Here is a 25,653-nt window from a genome sequence, read left to right as displayed (position 1 = left end):
ACACACAAAAGGAGAGGGAGAATTAGGATGACTCACTCTAAATTTCTCGGATTTCTAAGTAAACAAGAATAACATATTTATTCAGAGAACCAAGACAGGAGCCATGCCACTAACAGTTGTGACCCCTCCCCTCTGCAAGTTAGGCTAAGATAAAATGTCTTCATTATTGCTAACCATGTGACCTTTTTCATTTAAAGCTCCAAATTGCTTTTCACATGTGCCACATGGAGCTGAAGAGGCTGCCTTGACTTGTTGGAAGACATTTTTACATCCCGAAGGAGATCACTTTACCCTCATCAGCATCTACAAGGCCTACCAAGACACAACTCTGAATTCTACCAGTGAGTGTAAGTGAATGCTCAGAAATTACCTATTAATTCCACCTTCCTTTCCCCAGATAAGTCTGAGTCCTTACTAGTTATTCATCAAACATTCTTCTTCTTTAGCCCTGTTGGCCCCTTGAATGCAATGGCACTTATGACCCTAAACGCACCCACAGGCGTCTGCAGAGTGGGAGACGCTCACTCCCCCTGCTCCCGCGGAGCTCTGGTGTGCCACCACGGTGGGCCTGTACTGCCAGAGCTCCAGCACTCCACTCAGCCAGTCTTCAGAGCAAGCTTGCTTGGGGCATGGTGACGGGGACACAGACTCATACATGGGTCTGCGGAGGAAGACAAGGAACAGCCACCTCTACATGCCCACTGGGTCAGAGTTGTGCTGTGCACCTTCCATATCCTGGCACATTGACCACATGCATGCAGAGAGGTTGCAGAGCTCCAGATACTGGTGCAGAATAGGCTGGGGTGCTGAGGGAAGGCTGCAGAGTTGCTGATGGAGCTTGGCAGAGGACAGCAGAGGGTGTCCAGAGAACAAAATGGCGCGTGTCAAAGCACAGCCACAAAGTCCTGTGTATGCCTGAAGGGCAGTGGGTAGATTACCTATCACAGGAAGGTACTCAGAAGTCAACTGGAAGCTGCTATTCTGAGACAAGAGGACAAACAGGGCAAAGCAGCGTGGCAGAGGCTGGAGTCACCCATGAAGGGCAGCCAGTGAAGTCCCTCCCTGAAATTTTCCATGATGTATCTTTTACTTCCTTTGCTCTGAAAGATGGTGTGAAAATATGTGTAGTGTGAAAAATATGACAGCAATTTGAAAGACAGTAGAATTGTATAAAGAACAGGGAGTTACTGTTTCAAAGCTGAACAGAAAAAGTTGTCAGTGGAGCCAGAAGGTACACGGGAATTTGGTGGCATCTTTTGAGGGCATGCTGAATGGGTGACACTAAGTACGTGCTCTCATTGCTCCGAGTGGCACGAGTGGACAGGACGGGGTAAATGAGGGTCTTCTGCCTGCGGTGCCATGGCCATGTACATTCCCAGGTCCATCTTAAGTAATTACAGCTGGCCAGAAAGACTAACTTCAGACTCACCCACATGCCTGAATTTTAATATAAAAGTTACAGCTAGGGTAGATGAGCTTAACTGTAACATAATTCCCAAATCAACCTGGTAGTAATCCTTTTCTTATCATTAAATAAAATATGAGATATTTCCATAGATCAGAGGAATTTATACTGTGGGCTTTTTTCTGCCTAGTTTGATTAAATGGGGCCACATACATCCTTGCTGTATGCATAGAGACAAAATATAGATCTTACAAAATCCTCTCTGGCCTTTATGAGCCACAGATTAGTGAAATACATCTTCAGTCACCACTAGGAAGTTTCCAGTTGGCTGGGATCACAGAACCCCAGCAGGTGGCATAGGTGCTGTCAGTGGCACCGTCTCCCTTCCTGGTAGTGCCCTGACAGCCGACCTCGCAGCCACCAGAAATCCTTGTCCTTGCTGCCCTCCTGCCACTCACCTGTGTGGCCTCCTTTGTAGGAGAGGAGAGCACAGGGCTTAAAGATGGCAACTGCCTGGCCTGGGCTCTTTAGAGCTTCTGACAAATCATTTCTAAATAGCCTTGTGTTCTTTCCCTCCTAGACTGTGTTGAAAAGTGGTGTCATGATTACTTCCTCAACTGTTCAGCACTCAGAATGGCAGATGTTATCCGAGCTGAACTCTTAGAAATTATCAAGCGAATTGAGCTTCCCTATGCAGAACCTGCTTTTGGCTCCAAGGAAAACTGTCTAAACATAAAGAAAGCTCTTCTGTCTGGTTACTTTATGCAGGTGAGAGGGGGTGGGGTTGCCTCGGCATAGGCTCCCCTGAATTGCACATACCCAGGACATGCTGCCAACAATCGCTCACTTAGGATGATGATTTCGACATTAAGCAAAACAAAAATCCATGTTATTATTAAAGATTTGATACTTAAATATCCTTCCCCTCAAGGGAATAAAGGGCCAAGGCAGAATATGTAGTCTTAATGGAGAAAAATGACATTTCAGTATGGATTTCCTCATCTGTAAAGTAAGGTTCCTACATCACAGGGTCATTGTGTGCTAAACACCAAGTGTAAAGCACTTGGCATTGGAGTGTATGTCGCCCATAGTATGGCGGGTAGTATGCTACGTTTCATCTCATGGCCAAAACATTAACCTCACAGCTGCACCGTTTTAGCACAGTGCCCTGCTGTTGCTCAAGTTAGTTAACATCACTGTCTCAAAGTTTTAGGCAAAACATGCTTATGGCTTATTTTCTACATGTGAAAATAGGAAACATGAGTGGCAAATTTTAGGTTTAACTATCCCGTATGAAATACTTTGGTATTTTCTTCAACAAACATTTTTGTATAATGATCTCCGTATTAATACAAAATCTTTTTTCTTTAAAACTCTGCCTTTCAGATTGCTCGGGATGTTGATGGATCAGGTAACTACTTAATGCTGACACATAAGCAGGTTGCTCAGCTGCATCCCCTATCTGGTTACTCAATCACCAAGAAGATGCCAGAGTGGGTCCTCTTCCATCAATTCAGCATTTCTGAGAACAACTACATCAGGATTACCTCAGAAATCTCTCCTGAACTGTACGTTTAATGGGGAAGAAAGGGTTGTATTTTTTTTTATTTCATACCTGTAGGAGTAAATGACAAATTTGGCTTTTATTCTTAGTTCTAAAGTTTATACTGATGCAATCTTAATTTATGTTGAGAGTACCTACTAAGGGCAGGCCCCTGTGGATACCTAAGAAATGTCCTTGCCTTTTAGGAGATTACAGCAGAGAAAAGAGTGTAGAAATAAAAACAAAGACCATGTGTCTTTAAGAGGAACAGAATGCTAGAGAAATGCACTGTTTGCAGGTGCACTGACCTTGAGAGGAATGAGCTCAGCCATCTTTCAAGAGCCACTGCAGTTGGAGTTGTTGGGGAAGAGGAAGGAGGGGAGGCTGAAGAGAGAGGCAGGCACCACCAGAAAGTGTAAGGCTTTGTGAGCCACATAGTTTACATTTTATCCAAGTGCAGTACACAGCAATTGGAGCATTTTAAGCAAGAGTAGCATCTTCTCAATATAGTTTTAAGGATCACTGTAGCTGGCCAGGCACCTTGGGAGGCCAAGGCAGGAGGATGGCTTGAGCCCAAGAGTTCAAGACCAGCCCTGGCAACATAGCAAGACCCCATCTCTACAAAAGAAAAAAATTAGCTGGGCATGGTGGCATGCGCCTGTAGTGCCAGCTACTTGAGAGTCTGTGGCAGAGGATCGCTTGAGCCCAGGTCAAGGCTGCAGTGAGCTATTGTCACACCACTGCACACCAGCCTGGGAGACAGACCAAGACTCTGTCTAAAAAGAAAAAAGAACTGTGGCTGCCACATGAATGGAAAGGAGAGGCAGTGGCGAGAGTGTGACTACTCTGCTAGTCTTTGAGAAGCCACTAGAGTCTGGATCCATTTAGAAGTTTCCACTACTATTCCGGCAAGTAGTGTTCAAGGCAGCAACCAAGAGTGACTCATAGGTGTCTGGCTTACGCAGCTGGATGTGGAGTGGTACTAGTTAAAATGAGAAAGAAGCAAAGATACCCCTAGCCAAAGCTCTCCTACGCATACATGATCGGTGCCTCTCATATGGTGTTGGGTCTTAGAGGAAATACTAGTTTCCACTAAAGGTTAGTGGTAGACAGCACTTCCACTGTGTGGCGTAACACTAGAGAGGCCAACTTATTCTAGAAATACAACAGCATTGGCTGCATGAAAACCAGAAAGTATTTATTTTACAAAGTCGGACTGAGATACTGAGGAGTTCAAATTAAACATCGGTTCTGCAGGTAGATGCTCCAGGGATGGCAAGTGCCCAGACATAATGTTTGGTGTCTCTCACCACCTTCCCCACTCAAAATCTAATCTTTTTGTTTTAAACAAACAGATTTATGCAACTGGTACCACAATACTATTTCAGTAATCTGCCTCCTAGTGAAAGTAAGGATATTCTACAGCAAGTAATGGATCACCTGTCCCCTATGTCAACAATGAATAAGGAACAGAAAATGTGTGAGACGTGCCCTGAAACTGCTGAACAGAGATGCACTCTACAGTGACTCCCCAGCAAACGCAAGGTGCAGTAGGGTCCCAAAGTTAGCTGGGTGGCTGAGCTGCTGGGGATGGCAGGCATGTGACGCGAAGATGGATCTCACACCCACGGGACAGTCTTGAAGAAAATAACACTGTGTATATTATTTTAAAATAAAAAATAGAAGTTTTTATTGAGTTCTTTAAATTACTACTCCATGTTTTTCTTCTTCTTGGAAAAGTTTTTAAATCAACCACTCATAATTTGACCAAAATTTTAAAAACTGATATTTTGTAAATGTGTCACAGACACATGGGACAGAACCCTACTTTTTGTGGAGGACCTTAATCTGAATAAAGTCATGAGTTTTTCAGTAAATCTCCACTGAGTTTTCTGGTAATGTTACAAAAACAGGCCCATCACTGTCCACTGGAAATGGGTTAAATAGATAGATATTCTTTCAGTTTATCCATGATTTCGTTCATCTTGTCGCCTGGAATTAACATCACAGTTCGCAAGGGCGTCATTGGTACGTCATCAAAAGACCATTTGCCTCCCAGACAAGTGTCGCTCTCCTCCTGCACTGAGTAGTTGAACTTCAGAATTGCCTTCTAAACCAAATAAGTAACCATGAATTAAAAATCGGGACAACCCAAAGACAAAACCCATTTAATCTACGGCAAAGAATAGTATGTTTGGCATATGCTTAAATAAGAATGAGAGCTAAAAAAAGCAAAACTCAGAATTTTAAAAGTTCAAATGGACATTCAGGCAGAAGTTATAAAACACAAACCAAGTAGATTTTAAACCCACATAAGGAACAGGGATAGAGGCGTGCAACTTCTAAGAGATGAGCAAGCAGCTAAGTGATATTTTCATTTAATTGTCAAAATAATCTTGTGATACGTAAGTGAAATTAAGACTCATAAAATTTGATAATTAACTAGAACTGGTCTTCAAATACTCTTTTCTCACTTTCTCAGCTGCTTCCTTAGCATCAGGCTTTTGTGTGAAGACAGAGTAAATCTGCATACCCCGCCATCTTAAAACACCCATACATACTCCCCGCAAATGGTCGACCTGAGGTGCTAAAGCATGTTTTTTAAAAATTACGTTTACGATTTACTTCCTGGAAAAGAAGGGCACAGCTAAATTTGTACTGCTTTAGTCTTCTGTAGAGGTCTTAAAAGTGATGTGATATCATCCAATTCAGGAAAATAGTTCCCCTCAGAGATACACTTCAAGATTTTTTTTTTTTTTTTGACAGAGTTTCGCTCTTGTTGCTCAGGCTGGAGTGCAGTGACTCGATCTCAGCTCACTGCAGCCTCTGCCTCCCAGGTTCAAGCAATTCTCCTGCCTTAGCCTCCCGAGTAGCTGGGATTACAGGCATCTGCCACCATGCCCGGCTAATTTTTTTTGTAGTAGAGATGGGGTTTCTCCATGTTGGCCAGGCTGGTCTTGAATTCCTGGCCTCAGGTGATCTGCCCGCCTTAGCTTCCCAAGGTGCTGGGATTACAGGTGTACGCCACCATGCCTGGCCCGCTTCAAGATTTTTCAGAGGAAGAGAGGGTGAGAAAGAATATTCTCTGGTATATGGCTGTCCATCACAGTACAAGCTACCTTTATAGGAAAAAAATGCTGGAGAAATCCCACCAGCGGGATGACATCCACGACTAAGGACACAGAGTAGCAGGGGTGCCCCAGCTTCCACACTGACCAGCTGTGTGATCTCAGGTAATTTCCCTCATCTCCCTATAACTTCAAGTCCACAACCATAAACCCCAGGCTAATGTCTACCTCTCCGCATGGTTTTAGAAGGAAAGATTTCACAGGAAGCGTATTATAAATGCCTAATCATTCTTAGCAGGTTAATCGCTTTTCTCCTCCTCCTCCTCACGCTCATAACCACAGTGCAGGCAAGGAGGCTAGTGCCTAGCCTCTTGAGTACCTACTACGCACCTGGCACTATGTTAGCTGCTAGGTCCTATGGGGAAACAGAAAAACAGTGGCCACACTTGAAAGACTTGGACATAAAGTGTGAGAACAATAGATCTTGATAAATCATTTAAGAAAATCCTTATTTACATCTAAACAAATAGATAAGCAGGATAGTCTTACCTCATAGAAAAATTCTTCCTCTGCATTTGCAAACATTAACGCAGCTTTCTTTTTGTTGCTAAGTTTCTTTTTGGAATTGTTTTTTCCTGCTTCCACAAATGTCTTACTAATCAGAAGGTAAAAGTAGCACTTCCCACATGGCTTATTGGTTCTGTGTGCCTCCGCCAGTTCTTTCCTACAAGGCACACACAGCATTTGTTTACCTGCTGGGTCAAGTGAAATACATCAACAAACCAGAGCACAGAGAAAAGCAGGTGAGGCATCTTCGGTGGGTTCTGCTGTGACGCAGGCATTCAATCTGAACACTTAAGTCTACAGCAATGATTTTTATTTACATAATCAGTTGCATTTTAGATTGATTATGTACTACTTTTTATAATAGTATGTATCTCAGATTATGCTGATTTGTGGATATATAGCAACTAACAGATCAGATGAGTCTCAAATTCACTCAATGTATCACTGCTCTGCCTGTGCAGAAGTTAAAAATATATGCGAATCTGAATTTTTGAATTTTTTAAATCTATGAACATTTAACTGAAACACACAAAGGTATACAGCCACAACCAATGTCACTACAGCCTGTGACTAGTACTACAGTCAACTGCTAGAGTCTGGAACTAATTTCTGACACACTGCAGAAACTGCATAAACACATACCCGAAATTCTAGCAATGAAATGGCCACAAAGCCTTAATGCTGCTGCTTTCTGAAAATTAAGCATAGCCCTGTGCATCGGGATGCCCTTGAACAAGGGAAGAAACTCAGAACAACCCTCCTCTTCAGCTTTTTTTTTTTTTCGTTTGGAGACAAAATCTCACTCTGTTGCCCAGGCTGTAGAGTACAATGGCGCAGTCTCGGCTCACTGCAACCTTCACCTCCCAGGTTCACGTGATTTTCGTGCCTAAGCCTCCCGAGTAGCTGGGATTACAGGCCTGCACCACCATACCCGACTAATTTTTTTGTGTGTGTATTTTTAGTAGAATTGGGGTTTCACCATGTTGGCCAGGCTGGTCTCAAACTCCTAGCCTCAAGTGATCTGCCAGGCTTAGCCTCCCAAAGTGTTGGGATTACAGGCATGAGCCACCATACCTGGCCTTTTTTTTTTTTTTTTTTTTTTTTTTTTTTTTTTAAGATACAGGGTCTTGCAATTTTGCCCAGGCTGGAGTGCAGTGGCTATTCATAGGCACAATCATAGTCTACTGAGGCTTAGAACTCCTGGCCTCAAGCATTCCTCCTGCCTCAGCCTCCTGAGTAGCTAGGACTATAGGCGTGCACCACTGCGCTTGGCTCATTTCAGCTTTAACAGGACTAGGAGAAAGCAAATCACCCTCCTATAAAACCAAATAAATGTGAGCTCCAGCTGATCAAAAAAAAAGAAAAACCACTTAAAGCACCAGAAGCACAATCTGAACTGCAGCTGAGAGAGCAGGGAGCAGGAGATAAGCACCGAATCCCTAGGGAAAAACAGCAAACCTAGAGGTTTCCAGAGTAGAGTTGCATTCCTACAGCTATTTAAAGGAAAACCACAATGCAAGTGCTATGACCTCTGTCTAGGCCAAGCACTGTGACTGACACCTGTAATCCCAATACTGGAAGGCCAAGGCGGGAAGATCGCTTTAGCCTAGGAGTTCAAGACCAGCCTGGGCAATGTAGCAAGACCCTGTCTCTGCAGAAAAAAAAAAAAAATTTTTAATAGATAGAAATAAATAAGAGAGTCTGCCTATATTTTGTCCTCTATTGCAAAGCACAGGCAATACAATTCTTAGTGCACTCAGTTTGCTAGACTTCACAGCTACATTTGAAATATTTTTGTAAACTTAAAACTCCTGGATTAAAAAATAGAACAAAAACTCTGAAAAGCTAGCCATAGTATCAGGACTATGGTTTCATTAGTTATGAAACATACGCACAGAATTTGGAAACTTTACCAGTTTTGTTATTATTGTAATTGTTCATTATTTTATTCGTGTTGCAGAAAGCTATCTGTGAAGGTGAAAACTTCAATCAAATGGAGATGAAAAGTCTATTATGAAATTATCTACTTATATACCACTTAAATCTTAAGTTTAAATTTCAAGATTATTGTCACAAACTCTTCAAAAAGCCAGTTGTTAATAATGTATGCACTTCACAGGATGTTTCTTCCACTCCCCTCACACTAAACCCGCTTAAACCAAGGAAAGAACTCTTTCTATACCTGCATATTCTACTTAAATGACATTCATGAATCTATTTGAAAAAAAATTACTGTTCAAAGACATTTTCCCAAGTCTCTTACTGAAGCTGCTGGTACATGGGCAGAGCGATCTGTGGAGGGATATTAATGAATCTTTCACTTAGGAGAAGGCCCACAGGCTTGGTGGTGTCATTTAAAAACTTGTCCAGCTGTTCAACCATGCTCTTTTCACAATTCTTCTCACAGAAGCTGAGAATCAACTCTTGAATTTGTTCGGCACACTGGGTACCCTAGAAAGCAAAGAGAAAGCTGGTTTCCTATTACAAGGCATCACATACAGGAGAAAACCTGAAAGTGAGAGCTATCACTCTTCATCTTACAGCGAACGGCAGTCTCCTGCCATAGCCTTAACGTCTTGTATGTCTTCAGTGTTGACTGCTTAAGCATTTCTCAAAAGCAAATACACTGGTTATTTACTATCCCATGATCAGTGGTAAGAGAGTCATCAATTAACATTCAGACACCCTGGAATGGCAATTCTAGTCCATCTCATAAAGATAGATGGAAGTAACTGGAAAGTTTATTTCAAAATTAAAGATTAAGTGTAGCCTGCATCTTATTCTAAGGAAGGTAAGCAGCTAGTTTATTTTTTATTACAACTCATCAGAGAGTCAATAAAAAGAGATGAATCAAAACAAAATAAAATGTTAATAAGTGCCCTCAACATGGAGGCAGCAAAGCCTGAAAATATCCCCACTACACAAGTAGCAAAGATAACAGCTGCAGACACACAGCACAAACAGCTCCCGCATCAGTACTAACATCAGGACTGCAAAGCCAGATGATTCCCTAAAGCACAGGGAGCGAACACCTTTAACTGGGTACAGACCCAACACCACCACCTTCTTATCGAAAAAGGATTACAGTAAGATTTCACAAGAGCACTTATCCCTATAGTTAGTATCACTGTCTGACATAAGACATTTTCACCATGCATTAAATAAAAGTGGTTTTGGCCTAAGAAATACCCATTCAGATGCCACCCAGTGAAACCAACCTTTCTTTCAGTTAAATTTAAAAGGCTGATGAAACCAAAAACCTCATCTTCATCCACATCATCATCGCTGTCTTCTGAAACATCCGTTTGCTATTTTAAAAGAAAAAATATTTAAATGTTATATTTAGTATAATACCAAGAGTATAATACCAAGTCTTGGGATGTAGGAATTATTTATCTTTTCACTTTTCAAAAGCAACACTTTGTTTTACCACTGCATCTTAGAAAGCATTATATCTTAAATACTGTAACAGTTTTACCACCATCATCTTGGAAAGCACTGTATCTTAAATACTGTGTGACCTTGTTCATTTCACTTTACCTCCCTTGACTCATTTCAATCTGTCCCAGATTCTGGACAGACTGAAATTTCTTTGTACTAGATTCTTAAGTCTTTTTATCAGATTCTCAATATAATACAAAACCAGAAGAGATAAAACCTCATGAAATAAAGCATTTTAATTTGTTTTCTACACAATTTGGCTGGAGCCAAGCCTTGCTTCTCTGCTGGCCCACAGCATTGTTTCATCTAAAACTCATGAGTTTCCAGAACACTTGTCAATCTTGACCATAAGTGAAGCTGGGCAGTGCTTGAGGGCCACTTATACCTACCACACGGGCAAGAGAGAAGGGATAAAAGAGAACCCCCCTGCCCTTTGTTCTATGATCCTAGGGACTGGCTCCACTGAATGCTCTGGGTAGTCCCTTTACTAAGAACAAGAAGTCTCTATCCTCAGGACACCTCAGGTGTCTCTGGAGAAGCCAAAGAAGCCAGTTATAACTGCAGAGCTATCGATGTAATTATCCATTTAAAGGGTGAATCCTGCCATTAGATAACCTCTTTCAAGGATAAAAATAACTGCTGCTTCTCCATATCCATTAGGTCTTCTAAGTGTCTTCTAAGACACGAATCAGCTAGAAATCACATTTATTTGATGAAAGGGCAGGTGGTCTGCTTTTTCCCATTGCCCTAATAAAAGGAAGCCCCCACAGGTTTAATTTCTCATTTTCTTTACATTGAGTGCCATAAGGTTACTAATATTGTCAGAAGCCTTGAAAAGTGGACACTGCATTTAGTAACAAGTATGTTGGTGACCCTATCATTCAGTGTCAGAATTTTAGTTGTGTAAAAGTCAGATAAGAATGTCTGAAGAATGAATAGGAGGACAGGAAGTAGAAACCATGACTTAAGATTACTTTTCAAGAATTTTGGCTCTGAAGGTGATGTACTTCGAGTGGAACATTAGACTGAATGGAACTTTTGTTGTCTTTTTCACAACAGGCTAGGGAACAGGTGCTGGGAACAGGAAAAAGACATCAACAGTGACAGCTACACATATGTAGCACTTGTCAGTTGCCAGGCACTGTTCTAAGCAGTCAGCAACTCATTTTGTTTACCCATGCACTCTACAAGATAGGTGCTAGTATCATCCACATTTTCAGAGCTAGAAATGGAAATAGATTAAGGTACTGTGGCAGATTGTATCTTTCGCAGATGGCCCCAGTGGATCTCTTCTTGGACATGCTCTTCTGACAAAGTGACCTAGATACTTTTCTCATGGAGTGGTGGGATCAATGTGGCCTCCCCCTGGGTAGAAATTTGTATCTGTACTGACTAAGCAAATGGTGGAAATGGCACTATATCACCACTTCTGCCTGCTTCTTTTGGGCTGCTTGCTCTTGGAAGCAACCCAATATGTGGCAAGGCCCACATGGACAAGAACTAAGGCCCCTGGTCCAGAGTCCCAGCTAAGCTCACACAGACAGCTAGGGCTAACTTGCCAGTCATGTGAGTGAGCCATCTTGAAAGGGAATCCTCCAGCCCCTAGTCGAGCCTCCCCAGCTAACATGATGGAGCAGGAGCAGAGATGACTTGTGCCCACTGAGCTCTGTCCAAACTGTAGATCCATGAGCCAAATACATGAGTGTTGCTATTTTACAACACTAAGCTATGAAGTGGTTTGTTACACAAACAACAGATAACCCAAAGAACCACCAGATGATAAGCAGCAGAGCCAGGGTCCAAACCAGTCCTATTTTGTTGAGCTCTCTACAACATCTATCTGATAAGGATGACCATCCCCTCCTCCTTCAAATGTTCTCTTTCTTGCCATGTATGACATCACTGCACTGTTGTTTCTTGTACTTCTCCTGTCATCCCTTTTAATCTCCTTTGCTGGCTCTGCCACTTACAATACTCGGATATCCAAGTATTCTTGGTATTACTAAGGTGTCTGTCCCTTCCCTCCCTGCGCAATCTCAATCACTTCTATGACTTCAATAACATTTACGACAAACTCCCAAGTCTCCGGGGCTCCACCCGCTACCCGGTATCTCACAGGTAACTCAAACGCAAAATGTACAAACCCAAACTCACGTTCCCCCTCCTAACCTGGCCTTCCTCCATGTTTGTTATTCTGTTTGCTCAAGCTAGAAACCTGGAAGTCATCCTTGACTCCTTTTCCTCTCACTTTCAGACCCAATCAGGGACTAAACCCCATCATATTTCATCTCCCAAATATATTCTAAATGAGCCCACTTCTCTCCCTCTCCATTGCCACCACCTGGCCTACTGCATTTAATAAGCTTGGATTTCTGCAATGACTTCTGATCAGTCTCCCTTCCTCCAGTAGTCCTGCTTCCAATTTGAGCTAAACAGAATAAGAACTCTTCCCCCACCCACCCCAGATATAGGGTCTTGCTGTGTTGCCAGGCTAGAGTGCAGTGGCACAATCAAAGCTCATCACAGCCTTCAACTCCTTGGCTGAAGAGATCCTCCTACCTCAGCCACCTGGGTAAAAAGACTATAGGCAGGTGCCACTATGCCCGGCTAATTTTTTGTTATTTTTTGTAGAGACAGAGTATTGCTATGTTGCCCAGGATGGTCTTGAACTCCTGGCCTCAAGCAATTCTCCCACCTTTGCTTCCCAAAGTGCTAGGATTACAAGCATGGTGATGCCCAGCATGAACAGAATAAAGAACTAATTTAATCAGAATAAACACAATTGTCCTGCTTACCTTAATCACACTCCCAATATGGTTCTGTTGAATTAAGAGATCTGTTAGTTCTGCAGTGTTCACAGGAGCCTTTAGAAAAAGCTAAAAGGAGGAAAAAAATTTAAATTAAGATCAAAGCATGATTTCGAATAACTTCAAATCCTATATTCAAATACAAATAACGAAATTTCTGTGACTTAAGAAGATGACCTAGAAAAGCAATCCCAAGAGGGAAAGAAAAGCCCAGGAGAGTCAAAGAAGCTAAAGATTACGAAATTTCAGAAAAGCAGTCAGTGGTAATACAGAAGTAATGGGGGAGGGGGAGGAAAAAAGGGAGAAGAGAGGATAAACATAAGGCCCAAGAATTTGGTGAAAAGGACAGTAGAGGCTATAAAGGTTAAAGAACCAGAGTCATATTATATGAGTAAAAGAATAAGGAGAAGCAGCAAGCATCAATTTTATAGCACCAAACAGCACAGTTATATGACTGTTACATAAGAATTGTGAATTAAAAAAAAAAAAAAATAGCTCAACTAATTAGCAGATGAAAGGAAATAATTCTATCTTCCAAGCAAGGTAGAGAGGACAGAAATGGAAATTCTACAAATTTGAATTTGCGAAAGCCTGTATTGAATGACCTGAATTTTTTTTTTTTTAAGAGACAGAGGCTTGCTCTGTTGCCCAGACTGGAGCTCAGTGGTGCATTCATAGCTCACTGCAGCCTTGAGCTCCTAGACTCAAGTAATCCTCTGGCCTCAGCCTCCTTAGGAGTTAGGACTAAAGGTGTGTGCTACCTCAGTTGGCTAATTTTTTATTTTTTTGTAGAGACAGGTTCTCATTATGTTGCCCAGGCTGGTCTCAAACTCCTGGGCTCAAGTGATCCTCTCACCTTGGCCTTCCAAAATGCTGAGATTATAGGCATGAACCACTGCACCCAGCCCAATTTTTCTTAGAAGAGAAAATTTATGCATAATAAATAAAAGACAATACCTGCTGCAGTAATTTCTTAATTCCGTCATAATCATTATCTGATAGGGAATAAGCTTCAAATTCAATATTCACTTCCTGTAAATAACACACAAAATAGTTGTTACCAGAAAAACTACAAACATCTAGTCTTTAAAATAGGCAAACATTGACAAGATTGCCATCTGTAGAGAATACAAAGCACCTTCACACTCTTTCTTCATGTGACACAAAAGCCTGAGAAAACAAAACACTCAGAATAACCTAGTTTAAATGTTGAGAAAATCCGGTTCAAATAAACCAGACACAGCAGCCACAAAGGAGAAATTATTTTCCTGATTGCAAAAAGGGTGCGCAAAAATCAAAATCACTTCAAAAGTCCCTGGAATTGTCTAGAGCTTGACTTAGCCCATGGATTTGAGGTTACACGTCATTTGCTTAGCAAATACTTATTAAGTACCAATCCAGGTACCAAGCACTGTGCCAGGCACTCAAGATGAAAAGGTTAGTAAGGCAGACACAAATGATCCTGCTCTCATGCAGCTTACGATTTAGGGAGGAATACAGACATTAAGGAAATATTTATAGAAATAAATGTAAGTGCTATAAAACAAAGGTACACAGTGCTGTAACAACTTAAAAAATAAGAAGTCAGTCAGGAAAGGCTTCCTTAAAGAAGTGACACTTGAGCAAGGAACCAAAAAACGGCAAAGAGAGTTCCTGGTACAGGGAACAGCACAAACTAAGGCCCTAAGGCAGAAGGAGACACGATGAGTACAAGGGACTAGAAGAATGAATGTGTAGCTGGGCTCCCAGATCTCTATCTGCAAGACAACAGAATCTAGAAGATGGCACTAAAATGCCAAAAACAAAACCTCCTTCCTTTTAAACACTAACAAGATCAGTCCTTGAGGACCCTAAATCATACCTTGATAAGTGACACAATGAACTTGGGGCTCTGATGAAATAATATATTTTGAGGCACTTCAGGTTTTAATGGTTTGGGAATTTAGATCTTAGCTGAAGGACATCATAGAGGAAATCAGACCTCCTTTTACCTTGCCACCCTAACTACATATATATCTAAGGCTTCCTTAATTGTTAAATGTGCAAGGCCCTGGAATTTTGAAGCAATTCCAGCTCCAATTTGAACTCTTTTAAGTCCAGCTTTGCAGACTTCAAATGCTAACTCAGCCAGATTATGTGAGCAGCAAAACAAGGGGTCAGGTGGGAGTGTTCCAAACAGGATCAAACTAAACCAAATAACAAATTGTCATTATTCAGGACTTAAACTTATTCCTTAGACATAAATACATTCTGTAAATGATGCTCATCTAGTGTTTTTTTGTTTTTTTGCTTTTTTTTGCCTAGATAGATGTTTTCGACCTCTGTCCCAGACCATGACGGCACCACCAGGGAAATGGGCAGCAAATGGAGTATATGTCCAGCACCCTTTTCCTGGGTATGGGCTCATCTCCACATGGTTTCAGCAGGAACAGTCATGTTTGTAGAAAAGAGCCCTGTCCCTCATTCCCAAGTGATTTAGAATTAAGACTGTGGTGGTCTGATAGATTTCCCATGTTAACACAAGAAGCACTGATTTCTATAACCCAAAAGTAATAAAATAGCTAGTTAAAGTTCTAAGTGAAAAATGGTGAGATGGCATTCAAGGCACAGAGCCAAAGTAAAGATCTGTAAGGAAAGACTGATCACCTGCACACGTCATGGTGTCAACTCTAATCCTGCATCCATGCTTCTCTGTATCCTCCCCTGCATGCTCTTCATGACTCATGGTTACCGCTGATTTTATTTCCTATCACTCTCTCTTCCTTATTCTGATCCAGCCATCCAGGCTGCCTTTCTGTCCCTCAAACGTAAGGATTCTGGATTTTCTTATAAATGAACTAGAAAGCCAATGGAGCACTCTGAGCAGAGGCGTGAGATCAGACCCACAAGATCTCTCTGACTGTAGATGGAGTATAGACTGATTGTAGGGAAACAAGAATGGAGAAAAGCACGCCGGTTAAAAGCTGTTATATTAAATAGTAGTCCAGGCAAGAGATAATGGAGGTGTGGACTACGATGGTCTCAGAATCAGTGCTGAGAAATGTCTGGATAACAGGATTTACTGATGGACTGAATATAGGATGAGGAAAGGGAGGAATTAAAGTTAAGGAATTAAAGTTTTGGGTTAGAGCAGCTGGTGATTTTAGGGGCCATTTACAGAAACGGTGACGGTTAAGAGAGGGGGCATTAATTATTATACAAATCTGCTTTGGACAAGTTAAGGTTGAGGTATCTATTTACACATTCAGTGGTCTGAAGGACCATTCAGTCCTAATTATTTATTAAACAAATAATAAGTACCTATATTTCCAGGCACTATAGGACCTATTCTGAAGAAAAGAACCCAGTTCTATAAGACTATGAAGCCAAAGATTTACCTACGATTTGGGTCAGCTGCCCCAGGAGCCAGAAAATACAGCCTAGCTGAGATCTGAAGAAGAAAGGGAAAACTCTGCAGGATGAAGAAGAGCGTCTGAAAAAGCTGCTACGGTAGAACCCGGCAGGAGCCTTCAAGAAACCGAGGGCCCACGTGAGTGCCGCCCGCAGAATGAAGAGGTCAGCTGCTGCCCTGCGGGGAGAGGGCCCCTTCTGCGGGCCCGCGGAGGCCGATTCAGGATTTGAGGCTTCAGCCTGAGAACTAAAGAGGGCGAGAACACACCTGTTGCGGCGGGCTTTTTCGGGGGGCCGCGGGTTGCGAGGTTAACCGGACCGGAGTCGGCCTTTCAAAAATAACCACTGTGGCTGCAGTGTGTGAAAGACCGAGGAGAAACCTGAGAAAGAACTTATCTCCAGCTTTTCCTCACAGACCCTCAGGGTTAGGGAAGTCACTACGCTATTTTTACACAGCCTGGGCTTGCCAGAAAGTTTTTCTCAGGTATAAACCAACTAGGGAAGCGTGTCCTTCCCACCTCGTCAATGACGTCGTCCTCTTCAGCCTCTTCCTCGTCACTGTCGTCATCGTCTTCGTCCTCATCCTCGACTTCATCTTCCTCTTCTTCGTCGGGCTGGACTAGGGGGTCCGGCGGCTGCGGAACCCCACTTTCCACGGCCCGCCGCTTAGGCCTGGACGCCATGTTACCGCTCACACTGCGCCTGCGCAGCTTCCCCCTGCCTGGCCTTCCGGATCAGTCCATAGTAGCCACGGGGGTGAGGGACTAGGAAGAAGCTCGGAGCTGAGTGCACAACAACTCCAATGCCCCTGCTGGATTCCGCAGTCATGATCCCTTCCAGTTACGTCCAGCTTGCGGTCCTATCTTGCTTTTTTCTTCCTCTTTCCACCCTCCCTCACTCCTCCCAAAGCTTCCCCTCCCCTTCCCGTAATGGTTCAACCCATCTAACCTCTGTCCTCGATCCGTGGCCTGGATGTCGGTGCGCATGCGCGAGCGCCTAGCTGTGCGCGCGGCCGCCCCCGCATCCCGGGGCTGAGGTGCGGGGTCCGGCCCGCCGCGGCCCCTTAGGCTGTGCGGGCAGGGGGTGGCACCCCCTGTTGTCATTGCTCCTGCAGCCTCAGCAGCCTCTTCGCTGGGACTGCGCGACACCGCCCCCAGACTGGGTGCCCGCTGTGTGCCAGGCCCGGTGCTGGGCACGGTCCCGTCTCTTAGCCCATTCGAGCCTCCCCAGCCCCGCGAGGTAGGTGTCGCCGCCCGCGGTACCGGGTACAGACGCCGAGGCCCGCGGGCATGCAGGGGCCCAGCCCCGGGCAGTGTATTACACAGCGGGGCCAGGGCGCCGAGGCCTCTGCGGACACCTCCTGCCCAGTCGGGGAGGTCCGCGGCCCTTACGGCTGCGCAGGTGACGGAAGGCGCCTGGCCAACGTACCCTCGCCTCGCTTCTGGAGCGCGTTTCTTGACCTAAAAGTTTTTTTAAAGCCGGCACCGCAATTAAAAATGCTTCGGGGAGGGCGGGCGCGGTGGCTCATGCTTGTAATCCCAGCACTTAGGGAGATCGAGGCAGGTGGATCACCAGAGGTCAGGAGTTCGAGACCAGCCTGGCCAACAGGGTGAAACTTCAACTCTACTAAAAATACGAAAATTAGCCGGGCGTGGTGACAGACACCTGTAATCCCAGCACTTTGGGAGACCAAGAGGGGTGGATCACTTGAGATCAGGAGTTCGAGACCAGCCTGCCCAACATGGCGAAACCCCGTCTCCACTAAAAATACAAAAACCAACCAGGTGTGGTGGCGCGCGCCTGTAGTCCCAGCTACTCAAGAGGCTGAGGCAGGAGAATCGCATGAACCCAGGAGACGGAGGTTGCAGTGAGCCGAGATCGCGCCACTGCACTCCACACCCCAGCGTGGGCGACAGAGGGAGACTCCATCTCAAAGATAAAAGAAGAGCTTCGGGGCCAGTGGGGGTAGTCTAGGTTAAAGACCCGAGCCTATTTTGAGAGAAGAGTGGAGGGGACTGTGGCCAACTGCAGAGCAGGCGCGCCTCTGCTGCCAGGCCCTGTGGCAGGTGGGGATGTGGCCCAGGGCAGCCAGGTCTTTCCATTGCGAGAGAAACGGGGCTCATCAGCTTTCTAGGAATAAGATCTACCGTTCTCCACTGATTTTTCTCTAAAATAAGGGGAGTGGGTTGGGTATGTTTGATTCTAGGAATGGAGTGAGCTGCCCTAATAGGCTGCTTCTGTTTAAGCAGGGTAACATCTGATAAATCAGTGATCCTTCGTCAGTAGGAGATGGGAGGCCCTGAAGGTCCCCAGGAGCCCAGATTCCCCATAATCGTGTTCTGTGAGTTCTGTCTTTCCTGGGAGTCTTGTCTACCCGGCCATGTCATGGGTATTAAAGTAATACTTACACATCAGCGCTCCACATCCGATGGGGCAGCTTGAAATGGCCCATTTGGGTCGCACAACTGCAAAAACATGTTCCTGTAATGGAGAAGAGAGGAAGCTGTCAAAAAAGACCTATCAAAAGGCTACGATTAGAAAAAAGACTCAGAAAGACCATGTGAACATATCAATAGAGTTGCACTGAAATATCATGGCCAATTTTTTTTTCCTGTTTATCCTTTTTTAATGGTGGTAAAAGAGACATAACATACATTTTACCATCCTATTTTTAGATATTCAGTTCAGTGGCATTAAGTGTAACCATCACCACCACCATCCATTGACAGAACTCTTCATCTTGCAAAATTGAAACTCTGTACCGATTAAACAACTCCCTTCTTCTCCCTCCATGACATTTCTACTTTCCATCTTTATTAATTTGACTATTCTAGAAGCCTCATGTAAGTGGGGTAATACAGTATTCTTCCTTTTGTGACTATTTCATGTAGCATGATGTCTTCAAAGTTAATCCCATGCTGTAGCATGCATTAGGATTTCCTTCCTTGTTAAGGCTGAATAATCTTCCATTGCATGTAGAGACCACATTTTGTTTATCCACTTATCTGCCAGTAAACACTTTGGTTACTTCTACATTTTAGCTATTGTAAACAATGTTGCTATGAACGTGAGTATCAGATACCTGTCGGAGTCCCTGCTTTCAATTCTTTGGGGTGTATATGTAGGAGTGGAATTGCTAGATCATATGGTAATTCTGTGTTTAATTGTTTGAGGAACTATACTTTTCTGTAGTTTGCAAATCTTTCACAGTAAACATGGATCACTTTTGTAAGACAAGTAGGGGAAAAAACCTTACTTTATGCCCTCAGATTAGTTCCCAAAGTTGAGCTCATGGTCAGAGTGTGACTTAAGAATAGTGAATGTGAAAGTAAATACAGTACTGAGACTCCGGGGAGCTGAACTCAGCAGGTACTAGATTGCTTACCACTCGTTCAGTGTTCATCTTTAGCTCAGAATTTATCTTAATGAGGCAGAGGGATGATAGCAAGTGGTTAGGAGACTGAGCATGGGCTTCAGACCAGGATCCAAATTCCCTCTCTGCCACTTACTGTGCTGTGTGACCTGGGACAAGTTACTCAGACCTCTCAGGGACTTGGTTTCACCTCCTGCAAAGAAGGCTAATATCACCTACATTGCAGGTTTAAGTGAGGATTGCAATCTTGCATATAAAATGCTTAGCCCAGTGTGATAGTTACTTTTATGTGTCATCTTGCCTGGATCATGGATGCCCAGATATCTGGTTAAACATTATTTCTTGGTGTGTCTGTGAAGATGTTGTAAGAAGAGGAGCATTTGAATGGATAGACTGAGTAAAGTGCATTGCCCTCCCCAAAGTGGGTGGGCAGCATCCAGTCTGTTGAGGGCCTAAATAGAACAAAAAGTCAGGAAAGGAAGAATGCATCCTGTCTCCGCTTGACTGCTTAATCTGGGATATCTTCTGCCCTTGGTGCTGCTGGTGCTGAGGCCTTCAGACTCAGGCTGGAACCTACACCCTTGGCTCTCAGGCCTTGAGGCTACACCACCAGCCTTCCTGCTTACAAGTCTCCAGCTTGCAGACAGCAGATCATGGGACTTCTCAGCCTCCATAACTGCATGAGCTGACACCTTATAAAAAATACCTTTCTAGATATAAATATATGCCATTGGTTCTGTTTCTCTGAAGAACTCTGATTAATACACCCAGTAATTAACATGAGTAAATGCTCAATGAAAGGGTGGCTGTTGTTATTGCTGATACTCAGAACACCATAACATAGTATGGGTTTGAGATTTGGTTCTTTCTTACCAGTAAAGTGCCCTTATTCCAGTCAGTTTTTTTTTTTTTTCTTTTTCATCCGTGATTGATGAACATAAATATGAGGGTAAAATGGCAGAGCAAGCATTAGACTGTAAATCTAGAGTTAGGTCGAGCCCTCTTTTTACCAGTCCCAAGGTGAATCTCATCTTGGAAGCTTCAGGAGCAGCTTCAGTCCTGCCGGGGCTTCTCCCGCCTTTTTCCCCCTCAATGGGAAATAAGAGGTTTTGTTATTTTCATTGGAAAAAAGGCAGAGGAAACCCCAGACATTCCACGGTTTTTAGGCCCTAGCCTCACCAGTCTCACAAGCCTCCTATGAAGGAGGGCCATATAGTGCCTCTGATCTGCTTGATACAGACCCTAAGGTCCTTCCCACTCCCATGAGCCACCCACCAGAGTGAGCTAAGAAATCAGCTGGCAGAGAGCACAGTCAAGAATGGCCAAGAGGAATTGTTCTGGGGGTTGGTTAGCAAGCAGGAGAGAGGGAGGAGAAGAAAAACTGCACAGGGATCAGATGCCTCCAGCAGAAGAAAGCGAGGCATAGAGATCTCTTACCATCTGAGTCATGTGGCACCAAATATGTTACCAGTAGCAAATCTGTAGGCATGTGCAGCAACCTCAGTTCTTGTCTCCTCAGAAGAAAATTCAACTGGGGGGCATAAGGCTAAAAAAGTGACTGAGGCAAACTTCAGAGCAGGAGTGGAAGTTTATTTTTAAAAACTTTAGGCTGGATGCAGTGGCTCACGCCTGTAATCCCAGTACTTTGGGAAGCCGAGGCAGGCGGATCACGAGGTCAAGAGATGGAGACCATCCTGGCCAACATGCTGAAACCCCATCTCTACTAAAATTACAAAAATTAGCTGGGCATGGTGGCACATGCCTGTAGTCCCAGCTACTCAGGAGGCTGAGGCAAGAGAATTGCTTGAACCCAGGAGGCAGAGGTTTCAGTGAGCCGAGATCACACCACTGCACTCCAGACTGGGTGACAGAGCAAGACTCCATCTCAAAAAAACACAGAAACACTAGAACAGGAAAGAAAGTAGAGTACACTTGGGAGAGACCTAAGCAGCAACTTGAGGGACAAGTGTCCCGTTTTTCTTTAATGAAAAGTAATCATTCTCCCTGTTTCAAAGATGCTGGATAAATTTGAAATTGTTGTTTTCCCACAGGGTGAACAAATACTTACTGAGCATCTGCTACAGGAAAGAAAGTCCCTCAAAAAAGCCAACAATGGAGAGGCTTACAGCCCCTTTCAGACATATAGAAATCTGAAACTGAGACTGAGGCAAGAGTGGCCTAGACCGGAACCCAGGCCCTGGCCCCCTTCTGTAAACACTTTCTACGCCACCAATCCTCTTCCTAAAGCCCAAAGTGGCGATGTGTTAACCTGTCTGTGCATGCTTCTCAATTGATTTCTTTCCCAATCAGCCTGATAATATGTGACTCTAGCACAGCAAAGAATAATCAACAACAGTTCCTTTTAATTTTGCATTATTATTATTTTAGAGACGGGATGTATCTCCGTCACCCAGGCTGGAGTGCAGTGGCATGATTATAGCTCACGGCAACCTTGAGCTCCTGGGCTCAAGTGATTCTCCTGTCTCAGCCTCCTGAGTAGTTAGGACTACAGGGATGTGTCACTCTGCCTGGCTCCTTGTTAACAATTTTTAAAATTTTTTGTAGAGATGGGGGTCTTGCTATGTTGTCCAGGCTGGTCTTAGACTCCTGCTCTCAAGCGATCCTCCTGCCTTAGCCTGCCAAAGTGCTGAGATTACTTTCAAAGGCATGAACCACTGTGCCTGGCCTAATTTTACATTAGAAATGCTTTCATTGGGAATGATTGTATATAGGATTAAAAAAGAAGAGAAAGGATAAGGGTAGTAGTTGGATTTTTATTTGCAACACATCTTAGGAAACCTCTTTATTATCCAGAACCTAAACTTCATGCCAGCATCGATTTTATTACCTAAGAGAACCACAGATTAGAACCCAGGAGAAATATTTTCTCTGTTTACAATGGGTAGATGGATTTTGCTTTGGGGTGTTTGCATAACTAAACTAAGCACTTTGTACTACAGTGATCCTTTATATTTTTTACCTCTATTTTTCCCAAACATTTTCATATTCAAAGTGTATGTGAGGCATAATATAGCGTAGGGGGTTAAGAGCAGACTTTGGAGCCAAACTGATTGGGTGTGAATCCCAGCTTTGCCACCTAGCAGCTCTGAGACTTCAGATGAGTGTCATCCTCTGTACGCCTCAGCTTCCTTCTAAGCCTCGTAGACTTAATGCATGTGAAGCTCTTAGAATAGTGCCTGGGAGGCAGTAAGTGCTCAATAAATCTGTTCGCTGTTCTTACCTTCTTTGAGTCACTCAACCACCTTCAGGCTTGGTAGGGCAGAGGTTATTCCCATTTAATGTGGGAAAAAACAAGATCACACCATGGGTAAGTCATAAAGCTGGGACCAGAGGCCAGGTCCCTTGGCCCTTAGTCCTGTGCTTATTCTATGACACCATACTTCCTTCCTTACCTTATCACCTTAGAGAAGGGAGAAGGTAAAAGGGCAAGCAGAAATGAGGAAAAGAGAGGAGAAATACATCTATAAGGTTGGGCATGGTGGCTCACGCCTGTAATCCCAGCATTTTGGGGTCCTGAGGCAGGTAGATCGCCTGAGCTCAGGAATTCGAGACTAGCTTGGGCAACATGGTAAAACCCTATCTCTAAAAAAAAAAAAAAAATCTGTGAACAAGAAGCTTCCTGTTGCTATTAAGATACAATCCACATTCCCTAATATGACCCAACAAGACCCAGCAGACTTGGCCCTGCCTGCCTTGCTGCCATCCCTCACCACTCTGCCCTGTGCTCTCCAGCCACTGGGACTTATCGTTTCTCAGGTGAAGCGACCTCAGCATGTGCAGTGCACCAGCCCCTGCTCGGGCTTCAGGTACACTTCCACAAGGAAGCCTCTTTCCTTTGTGTTGGGTAGATATAGATTCGGCCACTCCAGCAGAGATCCAAATGAACAATGGCTAAAACAGGATAGGACTTGGCTTTTCTCTGATGCAAAAGTCCTAGCTGGAGTGGTAACTCTGTCATACAAAGGGGTCTGTGCTCCTTCTGTCTTGTTCCATCATCCCTAGGTTGTCCTCTGCGAGTATGAAGGAGCTGGCCACCCCATCCACATTCCAGCCAGAAACGGGGAGGGGAGGGACCAGCATTTCCTTCTAAGTGCAGGACTCACAAGTTTTGCACATCACTTCATCTTGCATCCTGTTGGCTAGAACCTAGTCACCTCTTGACATCTAACTACACATTGCTATTTTCAGCAACCATTGCCCGGTTAATGAGCGGTACCATTTCTATGAGGAGAAGGGAAGCGTAGATGTTTAGGGGCAACTGCCAATCTATACCACACCTCCCAGTCCCAATAAGATGTACCAGTTATGAATCTTGAATATTCTTTCATAAGACTTACTGCATTATTACTATGTTTTTACTGATTTATAAAGTACGTATTTGACCTTCCTATAAATATAATGATGTAGGGATCATATCACATGCCTAGTGCCTAGTACAGTTACTGTTCTAGAAAGATGTGATTTACTGATAGGATTAAACTGGACAAACCAAAAAAAGTTCAGGTAGGATTCAAAGAAGCAAGACACTTCTTTTCAGGCTGGTCCCAGCCATTTCAAACTAGGCTATAGACAGATAGTTTTGCCTAGAAATACATCGGCAAATCCTGATAACTCTGCAATATGAAGCCTTGATCCAGTCACCTCTTGACCTTGCCTTTGCTAAAGCCAGCACCCCTGCCACAACTCTGATTCAGTCACCGATGCCTTTCGACTAATTTACTATGACCCATGGGGTCCCTGTCCTTCCTTACCCCAGAAGTCGGTGGTGTTTCTAAAGTGTAGATCCCATTACTGTCAATCCTGTCTTAAACCATTTCATGGGGTCCCTTTTCTCATGAAATCCAAAGCTTACCTTGTCCATTACACTTGAGCCACACCTACCCTTCTCTCCTGGGGATACCCAGGCCCCTTTCAGATACTTGAATATTTTCTCCGCACTGCTGCTGTCATTCAGATCATACATGCCAAAATGACTCAAATGTCAGCTCCCCAGAGGTCTCCCTGGACAGGTAACTAATTATCAGCACCCCAGTCACTCTACCAGATCACCTCATAGCACTTACTAGTTCTGAAATGAATACACACAGCCCCGGTAAATAATGCAGATCTAATTTTCCTGAGGGGGATTCCAGGCTTGGGATTTGGCGTCACTGCCTGAGAACTATTTAGAAACACTTGTGAGAGGCTGGCTTCTGGTATTTGAAAGCATTACAAGAACATTCTTTGAAAATGTGGGGATGATGTGGGGATCTGTATCTCAGAGGCTAGATCCATCACGGAACAAGGTGTGGGGCTGAGGAGAGCCCTGTGGCCACAGGATTGCCTGCTTCCAAGCATTATGCATCTGCGTTTTAATCCCCACACTAATTGCTTGCTTTCTGTGCCACAAAAGGATTTATGCCTTAGACAAAAATGCCAGGTTTTACCTGCCATTCAGGGATGTACGGATTCCTGGAGCTGCCAAATTAGAAGGCGTATTAGAGTTCAATCAAAGAACAAGAACCAGGAAGAGATGTGTATGATTCCAAGGAACTGACCTGTGCAACTGTGGGTGCTGGGAAGTCTGAATCCACAGTGCAAGCCAACGAGGAGGGCGGGCCTGCAGGAAGGGCGGTAGGGAGTCCCACAGGCTGGAATCTCTTCCTCAGGTCTGTTCTTAATGCCTTTGGACTGATTGAATCAGGCCTACCTGGGTTATCTAGGATAATCTCCCGTACTTAAAGCCAGTTGATGTATCTTATCTCCAAAATGCCTTCATAGCAACACCTAGAGTAGTGTTTGGAAAAACTGAGCACTAGAGTCTTGTCAGGGTGACACAAAAGTGACCATTGCAGAAGGGTAGGCTCCTAATTTCTGTGTGAGACACATTTTAAGTAACTTCAGGAAGTGGCAGGAACCATACTGCCCATTCCTCCAAATCCCCTGTCTCTCTAGCTAACACCTTGATAACAGCAATATTAGAAGTTGATTTCATAATTATATTTGTTCACCAGGTTTGGTGCTTAGATACAAAGCAGTTAATTTTGAGCCAATTTTCC

General features: G+C 43.9%; 3 protein-coding genes across 18 annotated transcripts in view; 2 read left to right on the top strand and 1 right to left on the bottom strand.

Annotated features, from left to right (window-relative positions):
* Nucleotides 1-4,825, top strand: part of DHX32 (DEAH-box helicase 32 (putative)) — a 63,234-nt gene extending 58,409 nt beyond the window's left edge. For all 3 annotated transcript variants that reach the window (XM_050803725.1, XM_050803726.1, XM_050803724.1), the window contains 4 exons: nt 198-347; nt 1,986-2,173; nt 2,792-2,973; nt 4,304-4,825. In XM_050803725.1, coding sequence (XP_050659682.1) covers nt 198-347; nt 1,986-2,173; nt 2,792-2,973; nt 4,304-4,475 — 692 coding nt within the window. In that variant the 3' untranslated portion in view covers nt 4,476-4,825. The remainder of the gene's footprint in view (nt 1-197; nt 348-1,985; nt 2,174-2,791; nt 2,974-4,303) is intronic.
* The window catches only part of BCCIP (BRCA2 and CDKN1A interacting protein), a 28,347-nt gene extending 11,390 nt beyond the window's left edge, over nt 1-16,957 (bottom strand). For 3 of the 4 annotated variants that reach the window (XM_050803776.1, XM_050803779.1, XM_050803778.1), the window contains exons 1-6: nt 16,740-16,957; nt 13,789-13,863; nt 12,820-12,900; nt 9,802-9,891; nt 8,847-9,034; nt 6,566-6,740 (exon numbers count right to left, since the gene is read on the bottom strand). In XM_050803776.1, the coding sequence (XP_050659733.1) occupies nt 6,566-6,740; nt 8,847-9,034; nt 9,802-9,891; nt 12,820-12,900; nt 13,789-13,863; nt 16,740-16,904 (774 nt within the window). In that variant the 5' untranslated portion in view covers nt 16,905-16,957. Of the gene's footprint in view, nt 1-4,608; nt 5,059-6,565; nt 6,741-8,846; nt 9,035-9,801; nt 9,892-12,819; nt 12,901-13,788; nt 13,864-16,739 lie in introns of those variants that run through there. The other variant, XM_050803780.1, reaches the window with a different exon arrangement.
* Nucleotides 16,958-17,198: 241 nt separating this feature from the next.
* The window catches only part of UROS (uroporphyrinogen III synthase), a 47,388-nt gene continuing 38,933 nt past the window's right edge, over nt 17,199-25,653 (top strand). For all 11 annotated transcript variants that reach the window (XR_007728725.1, XR_007728726.1, XM_050803786.1 and 8 more), the window contains exon 1: nt 17,199-17,460. The gene's annotated coding sequence lies outside the window, so the exon portion shown is untranslated. The remainder of the gene's footprint in view (nt 17,461-25,653) is intronic.

This window comes from Macaca thibetana, chromosome 9 (genome assembly GCF_024542745.1).
Source record: "Macaca thibetana thibetana isolate TM-01 chromosome 9, ASM2454274v1, whole genome shotgun sequence".
Lineage (NCBI taxonomy): Eukaryota > Metazoa > Chordata > Mammalia > Primates > Cercopithecidae > Macaca > Macaca thibetana.
This window is presented reverse-complemented; position numbering and strand designations above follow the sequence as displayed.